General features: G+C 43.7%; 1 protein-coding gene across 1 annotated transcript in view; it reads left to right on the top strand.

Moving 5' to 3' along the window:
* Positions 1–1,742: 1,742 nt before the first annotated feature.
* PEPD (peptidase D) overlaps positions 1,743–17,360 on the top strand; it is a gene marked incomplete at both ends in the record, with an annotated part of 171,098 nt that continues 155,480 nt past the window's right edge. Inside the window, 2 exons of the mRNA XM_080638384.1 lie at positions 1,743–1,915; positions 11,636–11,692. Of these exons, the coding sequence (XP_080494510.1) occupies positions 1,743–1,915; positions 11,636–11,692 (230 nt within the window). The remainder of the gene's footprint in view (positions 1,916–11,635; positions 11,693–17,360) is intronic.

Raw genomic sequence — 17,360 nt, 5'->3', positions numbered from 1 at the left:
GAAAATCTATTCTGTTGAGGGTTTTTTTGTCTGGTTGGTTTTGGTTTTAACAGACTCACTTTCTTTACATCCTGTTAATAGAAGAAATTAGGTTACAAGGGTCAACCAAAAGCCTTGGATCAGTTGGAGTCGTTCGGTGAACTTCACTTAGTTTTGGATAACATACTGAAAAAGGGAGATAGAAGTAACTGCGGTGGCAGCTCATCACTCTCAGCATGCTTGTTTGGGCAACAAGCCAGGAGTGAAGAAAGCAAGATCGCCATCCCATGCCCATCTCTGGAAGTGTTCAAGGCAAGATTGGACTGGGCTCGGAGCAACCTGGTCTAGTGGAAGGTGTCCCTGCCCATGGCAGGGGGCGTTGGAACTGGATGAGCTTTAAGGTCCCTTCCAACCCAAACCATTCTGTCATTCTACGAAGATAAAATTGGCTACCTGCACTCCTTCCAGAGTTGTGTGGGTAGGCAGATGTATAGTATTTGATTTGAAGTATTTCTGTAGTGTTTGGGCACTTGGATTCCTATATCTTTCCATTCTGCCACCAAAATGATCATCTTCAGGCTGGTGAACCTTACAAGTTCACCTTGAGATTCTGATACTTGGATTTTTTTCAAGTATTTAACATATTAAAAGTGTTGATCATCTATCTTTTACATTATTTTTCTAATCTGAATTTAAGTTTCTTTTTTTTGGGGTCCAAATCACTGCTGCCCATACAGTCTGCATGTGTTTTAGAGGAAACATCTGTTCACACATTTAGATAAGTTCTGCCTTTCCTTGGAATGTCCCTGAGCTCCTTTCATCTGCAGGTATGGCAACACTGTCACACCAGGTACGTGCCTGTGGACACCCACACATTGCTTGCTGATTCTTTACTGGCTTTTTAAAGAAAGATCTGTTGGTCAGATGGAAGCTTGGCTAAGATCACAGAACTTCAGCCAGAAAAGCAATGATATTCATGTTCTGTTCCCTGGGAGCAGCTGGGAATGACTGTTTGAACAGAAAATACTGTCTGTACAAAAGCTGCCTCCTGCATGGGGTTGGCCAGGAGCTACTGCTGCTACCAAACACTCGTATGGAGAGGGAAGGGTGGGAGGAAACAGTGTGAGGGAAAGAGGCACACTGCCTGCTCGTGGGTGATTGGTAGGGCCTCTGTGCTGCCTGGTTTGAGGGAGAGGCCTGGGGAAAAGGAGATCCCTAAGCTGCTGAGGAGTTGAGCCTGCATTTGATAGTATAGAGATTAAAGGTTATGTCTCTCTACATTCCCACTGGTTTTGCTGAAGTCACTGGAACCTCCCAAGGACTCAGATGGCTGCTCAGACACAACTAATTGCAGGATTAAACACAGCTGATTATGTTTGAAATTGTCTTTAAAATGGTTAATCCATTTTCTGAAGATCCATCATGTTAGCAGAAATCTAGTATCTTTACTGAACCTGGTTTTGTGTGATCCTGGATTCAGAAGAGAGCTTGTTAAACTTCTATTGGTCCTGTTCATCTCATCAAGGTTGCTTATCATTGTTGCACAAGAAAAGGAAATATATCAAATGAAAGAAATCTGTTCTTATAGTTGGCAAATGCCTGTATTTTGTCTTTGTATGATGTGCTGTCATTCATCATCTAACCTTGGGGAAATCACGGGCACTCTAACAATGTAAGAGACCAATAAAAAAGAAAATGATTTCAGTAAAATTGCAGCTAGGGATATGTAAAAGAGAAATGCCCCTGGGTAATAAAAATTACCCATGCATAATGGCTGTGAATGTATCAAGCAAGTGTACTGTATACAGTGTGCCACACCAGCTCAGCTACAGGATGTCCCTGCTCACCGGGCTCAGGCTCACAGAGACAATAAGAAAGAGACTCGTGAGAATATGAAGTCAAGCCCAAAGAAAAGGACTGAGAAACCATGTACTTGGTAAGTGCTTGCATCTCTTTACCCATCTCTTTTGCCTCTTTGTTAGAGCTGTCTCCTGTGATCTTGCCTTTCTCATTATTACCCTCCACTACAGAATTTGGGCTCAGTTCCAAGGTTGAGGCCTGCTCCTGCTGAACATCTCCTGTATCATTCCCCTGTTAGTCAGCCTGTCTCATTAGAGTCTGGCAGGCTTATACTGTGCCATAGCAATGACATTCCTCACTCTTTCTTCAGTGTACTGTAGGGACTGTGCTTCTCTTCAGTTAATAGTTGGATACATTTTGTACTGTAGTCCCCTTTGGGCTCAGCTGGCATAGCTTTAGGAAGCTTCTTAACGTACAGCTCTTTAGTCTTCATTTTGGTTTTCTGTGTTCGTAGCCCTGATCTGTGCCTTACCCATGGCCCTAAATATTCTGAACAAGGCAGCAGTCTTTTGCAAGGAACTGCTTTTCTCAGCAAGTCCTACTGTCACAGACTGCAACTTCAGCAAGCAGTGAGGCTCTTGGTGGAAGTCTGAAGTTTACTGCATGTTTTAATTTTATACTTTACATTTTTGTTTATTACATTTTTTAATCTTACTGACTCTCAAGCTAGTGAAAAGAAGAAATCCAAGATTAAGGATAGGTCAATAGGTTATTAGGTAAGTGGGACTATGTCCTTCCTCTTAGCCAGAAGTTATGACCCAGCAAGCATTTGACTGCCTCGGGCAATTGCCTGTCCTGCTTGTCTGACCAGTCCCTAAGGAGCAATAGTGACATGCATAAAACAAGTCACTGTTGACAAGGAATTATTACAAACAAAGGGATAGTTCTGCCAGCTAGCACTGGAGATGTAGAAAGGGTCCTTGAACTTTGACACTGAAGTCAAAAAAGCCTTCCAGAAGCAGTAAGTCAGAGCTGTTGCAGCACATAAAGCTCTTCGCAGATAAACAAGTCCAGACACAATCCCTTCTCCTTTTCTACTACACATTATTCCAGTGACTCTTTATTAATAGGAGTCTTCTTCTTTTCCATGTGACATTTTCCGTTTGCAATGACATAAAGGATTCTCAGTGAAAGCCAGACCCTTCGCCACAGCGGCCGCTGCATTTACTGGCTTCCTGCCTCCTTGTTGTCCACTACAGCTAATTTAAGCTTCTTGTCCCCATCTGTGAAGACTTTCACTGCTCCTAGTGTGAGCAACTGAGAGTTTTCTCTTTGAATCAGACCGTTGCTAAAAGTCCTTAATGTCTCCTTTTTTCTGATTTTAAAAGGGCTTAGCTAATCCTGTTGGCCCTAGTACTGGAGTCAGAAAGATGGGTAAATGAATCCATGATGAGCTCTGTGCTGCTGTAGATGGCTTCCTCCAGTACCAAGCTAGGCACTTTAAAAATAACTGGGGTTCCAGTATGTTCCAGCACAGTCGTTGCTGTGCCTGGAGCACAGGCATGCCCAAAGAGTCTAAATTAGGAACAACTTTGCTGATTTTATTCCAGCTGCACCAGCTGTTTGTTTTTGTAGATAGCCAAACAGCAAACACCCACAGAGTTGTTAACTCTGCAAATCTTCAGTAAGTATTTCCTAAACTACTGCTGACAAATTTCTGACGAGACCTTAATCTCTGTAAAATCTATTGGATGCTGTCAAAGCACCATTAGTCAGCCTGTCATCGGGCCTGCTTTGTGGTGTGACTCAGAGATTTGCTTTTCCATACTTACTGCAGAAAAGTGAAACTGGGAAAACCTCACTCAGTGAGGGAGCTGTGCACAGCCCTGAAATGCTGATGAGTTGGTATGGTACCAAAATGCCCTAAAACATGATTTTGGAAAGAAGGCTGAGGCTGAAGAGGTTTCTCCTTCTCTTTTATTTGTATCTCTGAAAATAAATGAAAATTGCCTCCTGTCAATCTTGGGAAAGCAGCGAATGTTATTGATTGTCTGCCTACTACTCCATACAGTGAAAAAGGTGGTATCACAAAAGAGGTGCTGCAAAGTTAAAATATGCACTTAGTAGGAAGTAAATCACCATACAGTCACAGAATCACCGAATCACAGAATCCCAAGGGTTGGAAGGGACCTCAAAAGATCATCTAGTCCAACCCCCCTGCAAGAGCAGGGTAACCTAGAGTACATCACACAGGAACTTGTCCAGCCGGGCCTTGAATATCTCCAACGTAGGAGACTCCACAACGCCCCTGGGCAACCTGTTCCAGTGCTCTGTCACTCTCACAGTAAAGAAGTTTCTCCTGATGTTCACATGGAACCTCTTATGCTCCAGTTTACACCCATTCCCCCTTGTCCTGTTGCCGGACATCACTGAGAAAAACCTAGCTCCATCATCCTGACACTCACCCTTTACATATTTGTAAACATTGATGAGGTCACCCCTCAGTCTCCTCTTCTCCAAGCTAAAGAGACCCAGCTCCCTCAGCCTCTCCTCATAAGGGAGATGTTCCACTTCCTTAATCATCTTAGTTGCCCTGCGCTGGACTCTCTCCAGCAGGTCCCTGTCCTTCTTGAACTGAGGCGCCCAGAACTGGACACAATATTCCAGATGCGGCCTCACCAAGGCACAGTAGAGGGGAAGGAGAACCTCTCTTGACCTACTAACCATACCCTTTCTAATGCACCCTAGGATTTCATTGGCCTTCTTAGCCACAAGGGCACATTGCTGGCTCATGGTCATCCTCCTATCCACCAGGACCCCCAGGTCCCTTTCCCCTTCACTACTTTCCAGCAGGTCAACCCCCAACCTGTACTGGTACATGGGGTTGTTCCTCCCCAGATGCAAGACTCTACACTTGCCCTTGTTGAATTTCATCAAGTTTCTCCCTGCCCAGCTCTCCAGCCTGTCCAGGTCTCGCTGAATGGCAACACAGCCTTCTGGCGTGTCAGCCACTCCTCCCAGCTTAGTGTCATCAGCAAACTTGCTGAGGGTACATTCAGTTCCCTCATCCAGGTCGTTGATGAAAATATTAAACAGCACTGGTCCCAGCACCGACCCCTGAAAAAGGGCACTGTTGTGTCATGTTTAATCCTGGAATTGTTCTGGTCTATACCTGCTTTATGCCTCCTCATATTTAGTATAAACCCCTAAGTATTTTCATTGAGAAGGAAGCTGGGGCTGGAGGAGAGCAGGCTGACTGCTACAAGTTGACAGCATCCTGGGGTGATGCCTGCACCTTCTTGGCTTCTGCTCAGCATCTTCCCAGTTCCGGAACTCAGTAAGAACCCATGTTATTTTATGAAGCTGAATTCTTCATCTCTGGCCATCATACGATACCACCCTGGATTAGAAGAGTTGTCGCTGTCAGCAGCAGTAGCAGCAATAAAGTTACCACATCTTGTAAAAATGAAAACAAACCAAAAAAGTCACCTCTCCTGCCTGCATACAAAGCAAGGACACCAGGCAGCAGTTCAAACAGAGCCCCTGCATGCAAGCAAACAAAGATGACTGTCAGGGCTTAAGGCGGAAAAAATGGCACAGCTGTAGCACTGCGTTAGTGAAATTGTATGAGCCTTTTTATTTTCTAGGATGCAGACAGATGCCACCTGAAACACAGGATGCTTGGAAATACCACACATGCACACACAATTAAACCACACACATTATTTGAGCTTCTAAACCACACATTATTTGAGCTTCCTTTCTGAATCTCCTTTGCACAAATTGCATTAACACTGCTAATGCTGATAAAAACCAAGTGAAGCTGTCCTCACAATAGTTTCAACTTTTACAGAACCAAAGGGTAGATTAGCAAAACAGAGTATTTGAGACATAAAATAACCACTTCTTAGAAACCACGTCTACATTTGTGACTGTGAAGTTAAAACCAGATGTTGGTATTTGAATAGGCAGTAGAGGATGGTGATTGTGGATATTATTTGTGTTGCCCAAGTTGAATGTCATTGAGCCCAATTTTTATGCATGCATCCAAGTCACTTTGTAGATACCTGTGCTCAGTGTAACTGCTGCAGGGACGCTGCTAGCGCGAGGCAGCTGGGCAAAGGATGGACAGGTACATGCTCTGGAAACAAGGGCTGAGTGTCTGCAATAAAGAGTCTCACTCTTATCGAACTGGTAGTCTTTGAAAAATGCCTATAAATATGACCCATTTTTAAAATAAATGTTAGTCAGTTGATTCATTAAAAGGTGAAGAGGCATATTATATCCTTAGTGCACTTTGTACTGTTTGCACAGTTTCCGCTGCCTGGGAGAAAGGCTGTATTTTGTCTTTTGAGGGGAGAGCATTTGTGTAAACCAGCCATTTCTTTACAGTTCAGAAGACAACTGAATTCCCTGATTCATGAGCTCTTGGTATTTATTGTCTCTGTCCTCTTGCAGGTTGATGCACAAAGCCTTCTGTTACTTCCTAAGCTCCCAGGTTAGAGCTTGCTCATGAGAGTGGTTTTGGACACTGGGTAGCTTAAGTGGTCTGACCAACTGAAACAGTGCTGCAGTCACAGGACATAAGTTGTGATTAGATAACCTGATGGCAGTTGTTTATTATTTTGGCTTTAAATTGAAGCTAGGAGCCAGCTGGGTTAAATTTCCAGTCGGATGCAATGGAGATTAGATGAGTGCTGTGCACGGACAGGAAGTTATGTATTTCATCTTCTGTGGTTGGCACTTAGGGCTGGCCCTGGGAGCCCCTTCTGATGACTTTTGGCCAGGAACAGTCACACCATCAAGTTCACCGCAGTGGCAGACACGGCTCCATGGCAACCTCGCTGTCACTCGACCCTCTTAGACCAACTGTAGCCACACAATGAAACAGTATAAGAAAGGAAAAGCTGAAGAAGTGGTGGTTTCTATCATTAGAAGGCACCATAGGAAGAAGCTGGTCTTTCTTTCCTTGCAAGCAGGGTAGGGCTGTTTCAAGCAGAAAAAAGGAAATTTTGCCCATGCAAAGCCTGTAAGAACTCATTTCAGATAATCTGTCTGTGTAAGAGAAAGCAATTTCTTCATTATCAATGAAATGCAGATCTTGATAAACCAGTGGCTTAAAATTTTAGTGCAAGATCTCAAAGTGGAAAATACTTTCCATATAAACAGTAAATAATAAAAGAGGATTTTCTTAGAAAAAATAAGTGGGAAATCTGACTTTAAATCAGTGTGAAGATACAAATCATAATCTTCAAAACCCTGAAGGCATCAATCTTTTGAAAAAATATTTACATAAACATATTATAAGCTTGTTTGGGGATTTGTTATGCATGGGGTGGAGAATATATTACGTAGACAGTAATGAATGAAAAATTAAGATTTGTAAACATGTTCTATATTATAACTGTACAATGTATTACAAGGGTTCAGGTAAATTTGTGGTAGCATGGGGAACTTGCATGAGAAGTGATGCTTTCCCACTGTACAACTGGTTGTATGTTCATATGTGCAGGTATTACACAGTACAAGGGCACACACCTCTTAGAGAAACAAAAAGGAGTCATGGTGCTGGGCACTATGCAAAAGACATGCAGACAGGTGTAAACTGTGCCTTCATGGCCGTGGGTTAGCAAAAAACCAATATATGAGCAAACAGACTGAAAGTCATTGAGATGTTGCCTGTTACTGAAACAAAACAATATGTTGCAATACAAAAAATTGATTCTTTCAAGCTGCCAGAGATATTAGAGAAACGTTACTGAGATCATAACATCGACCACTAATCTTAAAAAAACTAACAAGCCAAAACCCCCACTAGAACGGAGTCTTACAAGCAGTTTTATAGTGCTGTTTTAATATACCTTTATGAGATAATAGTTCCTGTGGCAGCAACTTATAAATACAGATGGGCAGATTGCTTCAAATGAACCAATGTCAGTCTATACTAAGGAATTGGAAAAAAAACCCCAAACCTAAACCAAACCCCCAAAAAACCCAACAAAACAACCAAAAGCCCTCCAAAACCCAAACCTCTCAAAAATAAAATTACAAAGTTTTGTAAAGATCAGTGAGTAGCTACCTTAGACTGTCTGATCCTTGATTTGGACACTGTGCATATAAGAGGTTTTGTTAGTCTAAAGTGAATGTCAATGGGGAGAGTAATGAGGCTATGTAATGCTTTACCTTTCTTGTCTTTTATAATAACTTAGTTCATGGAGGCTTTGGGAAAATCACACTTGTATTTCAAGATCCCAAAGATCAATACAGCAGTATACATTTAGTGCTTGAGGGAAAATTTACTCAGAATTGTTTCATGATGAAAATGCCAAAGGCAGATGCTTCTGTTCAATCCAGTACTTTGAAGGCACATTGTAATCCTAATTTCAATTTAAAGACTCGTAGCTATTAATCAGACAAAGGCAGCATATGTATCTTTCAGTGATGAAATGCTAGGGATCCATGTATAGTAATTTGATGGGGAAAAACCCCAATATTAACACATTTTAACAAAGGAAACTGAATAATTATTTTGAACTAACAGGTGATTCTGCAATGTATAAAATACTTTCACTCATATACCTACGAACCCTGTTGTTCTTTGCCTAGCCAATGCTATTCCATCCAAGTGAAGAGGGTCACAGAGCATCTCAAGCCAGCAATGCTTCATCTTCCAAAAACCTGGGGGAATAATCAGCAGAAAACCAGATCAAGCTGAACTTAGAAACATTTCTGTGCTGATAAATCAGCATTTCCTGTTATTTCTGGTTTTGTGATGGCACATATAATATAGAGGCTTTCTAGATATTTAGGAAATCTCCTGAAACTTATGGTGAAATCATATATCCAGCTCAGGATTTACTAAGTAGGGCTGATAGTGATCTTAGTCACTCAGCATTAGACCCTGTTCCCCACTTCATGCCATAATGCTAGCAGCTCAGGATTTTTTATTGTGGTACCATATTCTCCAGTCACACGTTGCAGTATTGTATCTCTTGTACCCCCAGACTGCTACAGTGCGGATTTTGAAAATGCAAAAGTGCAAAACCAAGCCTTCAACATGAGAGAGGATGCTCTTGAGCATGGACAGAAGTCTGTGGTCAGACAAACCTTGGTTTAGAGGGAAATGCTTTAAAGTAGCCTCTCAGATATTAAGGTCTACCCCTGCATTATCTCGGTTGCAGAGCCAAATGCAGTGCAGAGAGAATCAGAATTATTTATGTGTGCAATAAAGCTGGTCTTGCTCCCAGTCTGGTTGCCAGTGTCCTTTTTGTGGCTTGCATTTCAACTGTCTGCCAGTATAGCCACCTTGCAAATGAGTTTAATTTGTGCACAGTGCAGAAGTTTCATTCTTTCAGATCCTAAGACAGGAGAAGAGAGTATTTTAGCTAACAAACAAATAAACAACAACAACAACAACAAAAAACCACAAAAACCACACACACACAAAAAAACCCCTACAGAAAACCAAACATGTTTGTTCTGGTTTTCTGTTTTGTTTTTTTCCTAAGGAACAGAGTCTTATTTTCTGCTGAGATTTAATACAATGCAGGTAACTCTTCTAAATCTCAGCAACTGGTTTTAAAAGGTGAGTAAAATCACCAAGGGAAAGAAATAAGGAAATGAAATGAAACAGGACAAAGAAACCCAGAACCACCATTTTAAAGAGCAGATACGACAATGCAGGAGACCTTTTCTCTAAGAAGAGCAAGTGTATGGGTAGGCAAAGAGGAGCTGGGAAAAATGAATGCCTGAAGTCACTAATGCAGTATTTGGAAGAGTGCGTTCAAGGATCTAGTCTTTTCTCTACTCCTGACAGAAGGAAAGGCAAAATTAACTTCCCTGCCTCCTCCTACTAATTCTGCAGAAGTCTAAGCAGAACAGAGCACCCCTAAGGTATTGAAAGTGGTAAAGTATTTTGCTCCAGTTTACATTAAAAGACTTTTTCATTCTGCATAAACTAAAGAAATTTCCTTGAAATTCAACAGCTTATAGGTGACAATGTCTAAAATGGGGCTTTTTCCATTAATCTGGAGCCAAAATTAAGTATTGTATCAAGGCCAGGTTGGACGGAGTCTTGGGTGACCATACTTAGTGTGTGGCGTCTCTGCCCACGGCAGGGGGGTTGGAACTTGATGATCTTAAGGCTTTTTGAACCTTAACTATTCTATGATTCTATAATCGTTTCTTATCAAATGGGCAGTCCATGAAAGAAGCTTCTGATTCTTTCATTATATATTTTGTAGTAAAGGTCTGTGACCCTTGGGCATAAAAACAAAGAGCTAGAGGATGACTACTTGCCTGTTCTAGTTTTCCTAATTTACACACTCCTCTGTAGACTTCCTGAAGTCAGACTTTCCCTGTGATTGCAGCCTTCACACATCACTTCAGAGCCAGCTGTGCACGAGTAGCTGCAGTTTTCTCCCAACTTCTAGTGGATGATTTGGCCAATTAAGAAAAGGTTTTAATCATGCTTGTTTCTTGACACCAGTGCACTAGTTTGTTACGACAAACTTGAAGCTCCATCTATTTTATGATCCTCCTTCTGCCACCTCTTCTCCCTGCCCTGCATTCCTCTCTTTATCCCAAGCACTTGTAGTAGAAGTAGACCCTCCAGGTGCATTAGCAAATATTCCGTGGTATCACAGTACTTTCTTTTGAGAACAGTGCCGGAACAATAAAGAAGCGGCATTGCTCACCAGCAGTAGAGCAAAGACTGGCGCTTTTGTTCCAAGAAGGAAGCACTTAGGTATCTGCAATTAGCTGCCAGCTCAGCAGTAGTTATTACTGTTTTATTGAGGCATTGAGCAGCAAAACAGTGTGTTTCAGGTCACAGCTCAGAACTCCCTTATCTTATTCCCTTGTATGGGGGCCTGCAAGCAATCTGGAGAGGGACTTTTTACAAGGACATGTAATGACAGGACAAGTGGGAATGGCTTTATATTAGGGTTTGTTGTTGTTGGTTTTTTGTTGGTTTTTTTTTTTTTTTTTTTTTTTTATTATTTATTTTTTTATTTTAATTTACAGAGTAATTGACATTAGATATTTGGGAAAAAATCTTCCCTGTGAGGGTGCTGAGGCACTGGCACAGGTTGCCCAGAGAAGCTGTGGCTGCCCCATCCCTGGCAGTGTTCAAGGCAAGGCTGGACGGGGGGCTTGGAGCAGCCTGCTGTAGTGGAAGGTGTCCCTGCCTATGGCAAAGGGCTGGAACTGGATGAGCTTTAAGGTCCCTTCCAACCCAAACCAGTCTGTGATTCTTTATCCACTATTTCATGCTTCTTTTTCCTGGCTATTTCCTCTTGCTGCTGCATGGTGGTTACTGGCCACATGAACCCTGGCCTAGGAATTGCTGGTTTATTCGGGTAGCTTATAATTTTTAGGCAAGAACAACTCAAGTTCTGAACAGATCTGTATGAGTAAGAGTAGAATTCAACAGTGGGTGAGTGCAAGGGCTGGTGCTGCAGCGCACCATGAATGGAGGCTGCTGTTAAACACCTTCTCCATTTCAAAGAGGAAAGCAAGGAAAGCACTTCTTACAGGGATTATTGCAGCACGGCATGATAAATGGATGTTTTAACCAACTATTCCAGGGAGCTTCGTTGTAGAACGCAGCAATCCCTGTTTAAGTCTGTTACACAGACTTTGGCCTTCAGGACTGTGTCTCGTACCAGAAGCCAATACCTGAGGTGGTGGTCACAAACACACCTCTGCGGTGGCGCAGGCAGCTGCAGAGCGTGCCGATGAACACCACTCCTCAGCAGACAAGCATCCACAACCCGACCAGGCACGCACCGTGTCAGCCACCCTGAGGCGAAGGACACCCCCCATTGCCCTTGCCCCACCCCCGGCTCCCGCTGAGGCGGCCCCGCCATCACGTGATAGGCGAAGTCCGGCGAGGCAATATGGCGGCGGCGGGGTAAGCATCGCTCGTGGGCCAGTGCCCCCTGCTCCTCACGGGCTCTGCGCCCCGGCCCCCGGCTTCTCGCTGCGAGCGCTGCTCGGCGGCCTGGCTGTGCGAGGGCGGCGGGTCTCTCTGAGGGGCCCAGGTGGGTCGGGGGTGCCGGTGCAGCCTTCGGAGTAGGCCGGGTGTCTGCGCTGAAGGAGGGGCTCCTGAAACGGACCCAGCTTTTGAGCGGGGCGGCGAGCGGGCGGTTCAGGATCCCGCGAGCGCCCTGCTCTCCGGGGCGGTTTGGCAAGGCCTACCCCGAACCGCGGGGTGTCCTCTAAGTTGGGTTAGGTTGTGGAAGTCATGCAGAAAAGTGGGTGTGTATTACTTAACGCGGGGTCTTTATCACATTTATAGCTAAATTCAGCTATTTTTTCATTGGTTCAAGAAGGTACTATTAAAAATAAATCGGAATGAGGGGGGACTTTTCATAGTTGAGCCCAACAGGTCATGCTGTGACTTGGTTCCGACTCTAGTCTGTGGATGGAGGTTGCTCCTCTGTGAGGTCCTCTCCTGCCCTGGACTTCCCAGTGCTGAGCCCCTGTGCAGAGATGCTGCTGCATCCTCTGGCCCTGCTGAGAGTGAGGTTGGGCTAGGCTGGGGAGGTGGGACTTCAAGTTAACTTATTTACAAGAAGCCCTGAGTTTGACATGAAGAAGGCATCCAGTTTGTGCTTTAAAAAGCCGTAGTTGTTTCCCTTGTGTCATTTATTTGCTTGTGCTAATATTAGCATAGGCCTTCTGTGCTTCACATATTTGATGTGGAAGTAGCATTAAATATTGGCTAATCTTCAGGCTGATGTTGACAACTCAGTTGTTCAAAACAGATAAATAAGACCCAGTCAACAAAACAAATTATAACCTCTTGGAAACTAGTTTCAGTGGTTTCTCATCCTCATTGAAATATGGTTCTTGTCTGCATGACCTCAGTGGAACAGCAGTGGTAGTCCATGAATTTTCTTCTGAAAAAAACCCCTATGACTGCAAAAGGTTAACTGAAAAATGGTGGGAAAAAAAATAGGATTTTTGGTTATTGGTGTGTTCTGGTGGCTTATCAAAGCAAATCCAAAATGTTAGATGGATCATACAGTAGCAAAGTATAAGCTCTCTGAAAATATAAAACTTCTGAACTAAGCATTGAAAATTAACAGATCCAGGCAACAGAAAAAATAACAGAAAAAATAGCCTTTAAAGAAGCAGATCTAGTTTAATGTTCCTCACTACAATTCACTTCCAGTATAATGAAAGTTCTCTTGTGTGGGCTTGGCTCTAAGTGATCATAAAGATTGTGTATGACAGACAGCAGGGAAACTCTCAGCTAATCTACGAGGCCTTTACCAGGCTGAGCAATGGCTCAATTCTCATACCAGACTAGAGAAAATGAGAAAGCTGAACTTTAGTTGTCCTGTCCTCTTGCGAGTAGCCATTTCTGACACTGACTAATGCTTATTTGCAGAAGCTTGCATAGCTTTGAAGAGACATGCACCACAAAGCAGTGCTTGCATTAAATATGCGTCGTTATCAAATTCCACATGAGAATTTTGATTTGAGTTTGTGGCTGGAGACATCAGAGACCTTTCACTTAACAGAAGAAACAGACCTTGAAGGACCAGCCAGTGTATTGTACTAATCAAATTCTGGTATTTGTGTGTCTTGTGTGGTATAAACCGAGTGATTAGAGATCACGGACCAGCATTGAAAGTTCATCATTCCCTCCCTAGAGGGAACTTTGTGGTGGCATTACTAGGTGGCAAATAACAGTTTTATGCTGATTATGCTGTAATTGCATGCGTATTTGCAGGGGTGATATACACGTGACGCACTTACATACATGTACCCACTCAATTTACTACAAGTGGCATAGCAATGACTTCTTATATTTGAAACTGAAAAAGTGCTAAATAATAGTCGTGGCATAGACAGTATTGCATAGCCACAGGGATTTGTAACAGAGCTGGAAGGAATGTGGAAAAAAGACCAGGCCAGTCATAACCTACTGACCTGCCATGTATTTCTTAGTAACAGAGCAATGGTTGTGACAGAGTGTCCTGGTTTAGAAGTAGCAGTTATTTTTTCTCCTTCTTAGTAGCTGGTGCAGTGCTGTGTTTTGACTTTCGGCCTGGGAATAATACTGATAAATCCGATGTTTTCAGTTGTGGATCAGAATGTTTACCCTGACCAAGGACTTTGTGAGTCTCATGCTCTGCCAGGGAGGAGGAGAAGCCGGGAGGAAGCAGGGACAGGACACCTGACCCAAACTAGCCAAAGAGGTATTCCATACCACAGCACATCATGCCCAGGATGTAGAACGGAGAGTCCCCAGAAGGGTCAGATCACTGCCGGGTGGGGGCGAGTTACCGGTCGGTGAGCGGTTGTATTCTCTTCCCTTGTTACTTCCTTTATCATTATTATTGGTGGTAGCAGTAGTGATTTGTGTTATACCTCAGTTATTAAACTGTTCTTATCTCAACCCATGGGAGTTGCATTCTTTCGATTCTCCTCCCCGTCCCTCTAGAAGGGGGAAGAAAGGGTGGGGGGGGAAGTAGACTGTGTGGTTCTGATTTACGGCCTGAACTTAAACCATGACACAGAGTGATGGTTACACAGACAGTGCTGTGTCTGAAGACGTTTCTTGTAATCTTGAGTAGTGAGAGTTTTTTCTTCCTTAATCATTATTTGCAGTAGAAAGCTGTATTTTTTCTTTTTTTTTTTTTTTTTGTAAGACTTAAAATCCCTGTCAGTGCTAGTCTCTGAAAAGAGCATAAGTTGTGGAAAGCTTGTGCTGGGTTCATGTATGTGGAGTGACCCAGTCTCTGCAGGCAATGCAGCACTGTGGGTGTCTTGCTGTGCTGCTAGTCCATCTGTGAGAGTGCTGTTAGTTTGGTATCTCAGTGGCTTGCAAGAGGAAAGAGTGAACAAAGGCTGTGGGAAAAACAAACAGCTCTGAGTTGAATCCTTTCTGAAACCTAGCTGGTTTTCTTTGTAGAATTGCAGTTGTGAAAGTAGGTCTGTTGTGTGGCAAGCTTGTACTGTGCAAGGCATGAATTAATATACGAGTGCTCAGTGGAGAACCTGAAGAACTGAGTGGTATTTGCAGCAACACTCAGCCCTCGTTGTCTCCTGCAGCCCTCGCTGTGGGATCCAGCATGCTCAGCTTCTCTGACTGTTGCAGTAGCCTTAAAATACAGACCAAGGCCACACCTGTGAAAAACCTGCAAGTCTAAACCAGCTATGCAGGCCCAAATTCTGCGGTTGATGAGACTGTGGCATCAAATGCAGGCAGGGAAAGTAGTATCTTTTATATCTAAGGAAGAGCACAGTTTTGCCATGGGTTTAGATAAAATGTGCAGAACTGTCATTTTGCACTGGGATGCATTTCAGATCCAGTGTTGAGATCCAGTAAAAGGCAGTCTGAAAGTGGTGCAGTGGGACTATTAGCAGGAATTGCTGCCTGACATTGTTATTTCTCCTTGAGTCTCATTTTGGTTGTCAAAGGTTTTAAGTGCAATGAAAACATTAATAGTAAACATAACGGGGATAAGAATGTGCCTTTGTAGCAGCTTCCTATGAGCTCCAGGGTGTAGGAATAGGCCTGGAGAAGAAGGGAGATCAGAGTAACAGCAAAAAAAACCCCAAATTTGTGAAGCAGGTAAAATTACAACGAAAATTACCTTTTTTTTTTCCTTCCTTTGAAGCAAAACATGAGACAGTTGTGCTACGCCCTCTGCCTTTTTTGGATTTGGGTTTTTTTTATCAGCAGATACAAAGATCTGAGAGCAACCTATGACATAAGGGTATCTGAAGATGTTCTCTCTTCCCTTTTATACTTGTAATAAGGTGAGCATGTGATTTCTAGGCCCCTGCATAGAGTTACTTCACGGAGGGGAACTTGCTTGTGTTTTCAACCTCTTGTGCATTGCTGGGTTGCTGAACCACCCAAAGTTTTGCACCCAAAAAGCCTTGCCCATATTTATTTTAAGGTTTGCTGCCTGATTTAAAACATTGTTGTGGTTTAAGCTCAGCCATAAATCAGAACCACGCAGTCTCAGTCTCACTCCCCCCCATTCCCCCGCTCCTGGAGGGATGGGGAGGAGAATCGGAAGAATGTAACTCCCACGGGTTGAGATAAGAACAGTCCAGTAACTAAGGTATAACACAAATCACTACTGCTACCACCAATAATAATATTGATAAGGGAAGTAAGAAGGAAAGAGAATACAATGGCTCACCACCTACCGACCGATACCCAGCCCAACGCGAGCAGTGATCTGACCCTTCTGGGTAACTGCCCCCAGTTGCTATACTGGGCATGACGTGCTGTGGTATGGAATACCTCTTTGGCTAGTTTGGGTCAGGTGTCCTGTCTCTGCTTCCTCTCCGCTTCCCCTCCTCCCTGGCAGAGCATAAGACTTGCAAAGTCCTTGGTCAGACTAAACATTACTTAGCAACAACTAAAAACATCGGTGTTATCAGTGCTGTTCCCAGGCTCAAAGTCAAAGCCACAGCACTGCACCAGCTACTAAGAAGGAGAAAAATGACTGCTACTGCTGAACCCAGGACAGTATCCACCCCTTATTCCATACTATTCACATCGTGCTCAGATCCCACATATTCAATATACCATTACTCTTATATATATACATATATATACATCCACAGAGAGAGAGAGAGAGAGAGAGAGAGGGATCATTCCTTAGTGCATGGACCAATCCCTATAAAGCTGCTGAGTCCATCTGGTCCATCTCTTGTAACAGTCTTTCAGAGCAGGAGAGACTGTGTACAGTGTTCACACTCGTGAATAACCTCGGCAATAGTGTCCATTGCTATGTCCACCCCTTGATCATGAGTCCGTCTATATGTTGCATCTCTGCCCTGATTGCCTGAAGTTTCATGGGTCCACCAGGCTCAAAATAATTCACCCTCCCCTTCAGCAGTTTGGCTGATGCACCGATAAAGAAGATCTCTGTCGGTGCTGCGAGGAAAAAGATGAGTCATAGTGGTAGGGGACTCTACTTTGAAAGGGACAGAAGCACTCATCTGTCAGCCTGACCTGGTCTTGAGGGAGGTGTGTTGCCTACCAGGGACACGGATCAGGGATGTTGCAGAGGCTGCCCGCTCTAGTAAGTCCCACTGACTATTACCTACTTCTAGTGATCCATGTGGGTGCTGGTGATGTTGATAGCAGTAGCCTAGAGAACATAAAGAAGGACTACAGAGCCCTGGGAGAGGTGGTTAGAGGCTCTGGAGCTCAGATTGTCTTTTCATCAATTCTCCAGGATACAGGGGAGGACCTTAAAAAAGCCAGGAGGATTGACCAGGATAATAAATGGTTAAAAGGGTGCTGTCATAGTCAGGGGTTTGGGTGTCTTGAACATGGGACCCAAGTTAGTGAGCCAGGTCTACTGGAGGCTGTTGGAGCTGGTCTGACAACGAAGGGGAAGAGCAGTTTTGGTAGGAGGCTTGCCAGGCTGGTCAAGGATGCTTTAAACTAGATGTGTTGGGGGAGGGGACCATCGTTCCATCCCAACACGCCCAGTCAGTTGCCAGCACCTATAATAAATGCTGGGAGCGATGCAGAGATATTCCAGCCGCTCCAGCCAATGAGCCGGCTTCATTTGGAGCTCAAATTTGGGAACAAA

The sequence above is a fragment of the Psittacula echo genome (genome assembly GCF_963264785.1).
Source record: "Psittacula echo genome assembly, chromosome: Z".
NCBI classification, from domain to species: domain Eukaryota; kingdom Metazoa; phylum Chordata; class Aves; order Psittaciformes; family Psittacidae; genus Psittacula; species Psittacula echo.
The sequence above is the reverse complement of the archived record's forward strand: the minus strand, read 5'-3'. Positions and strand labels throughout refer to the sequence as shown.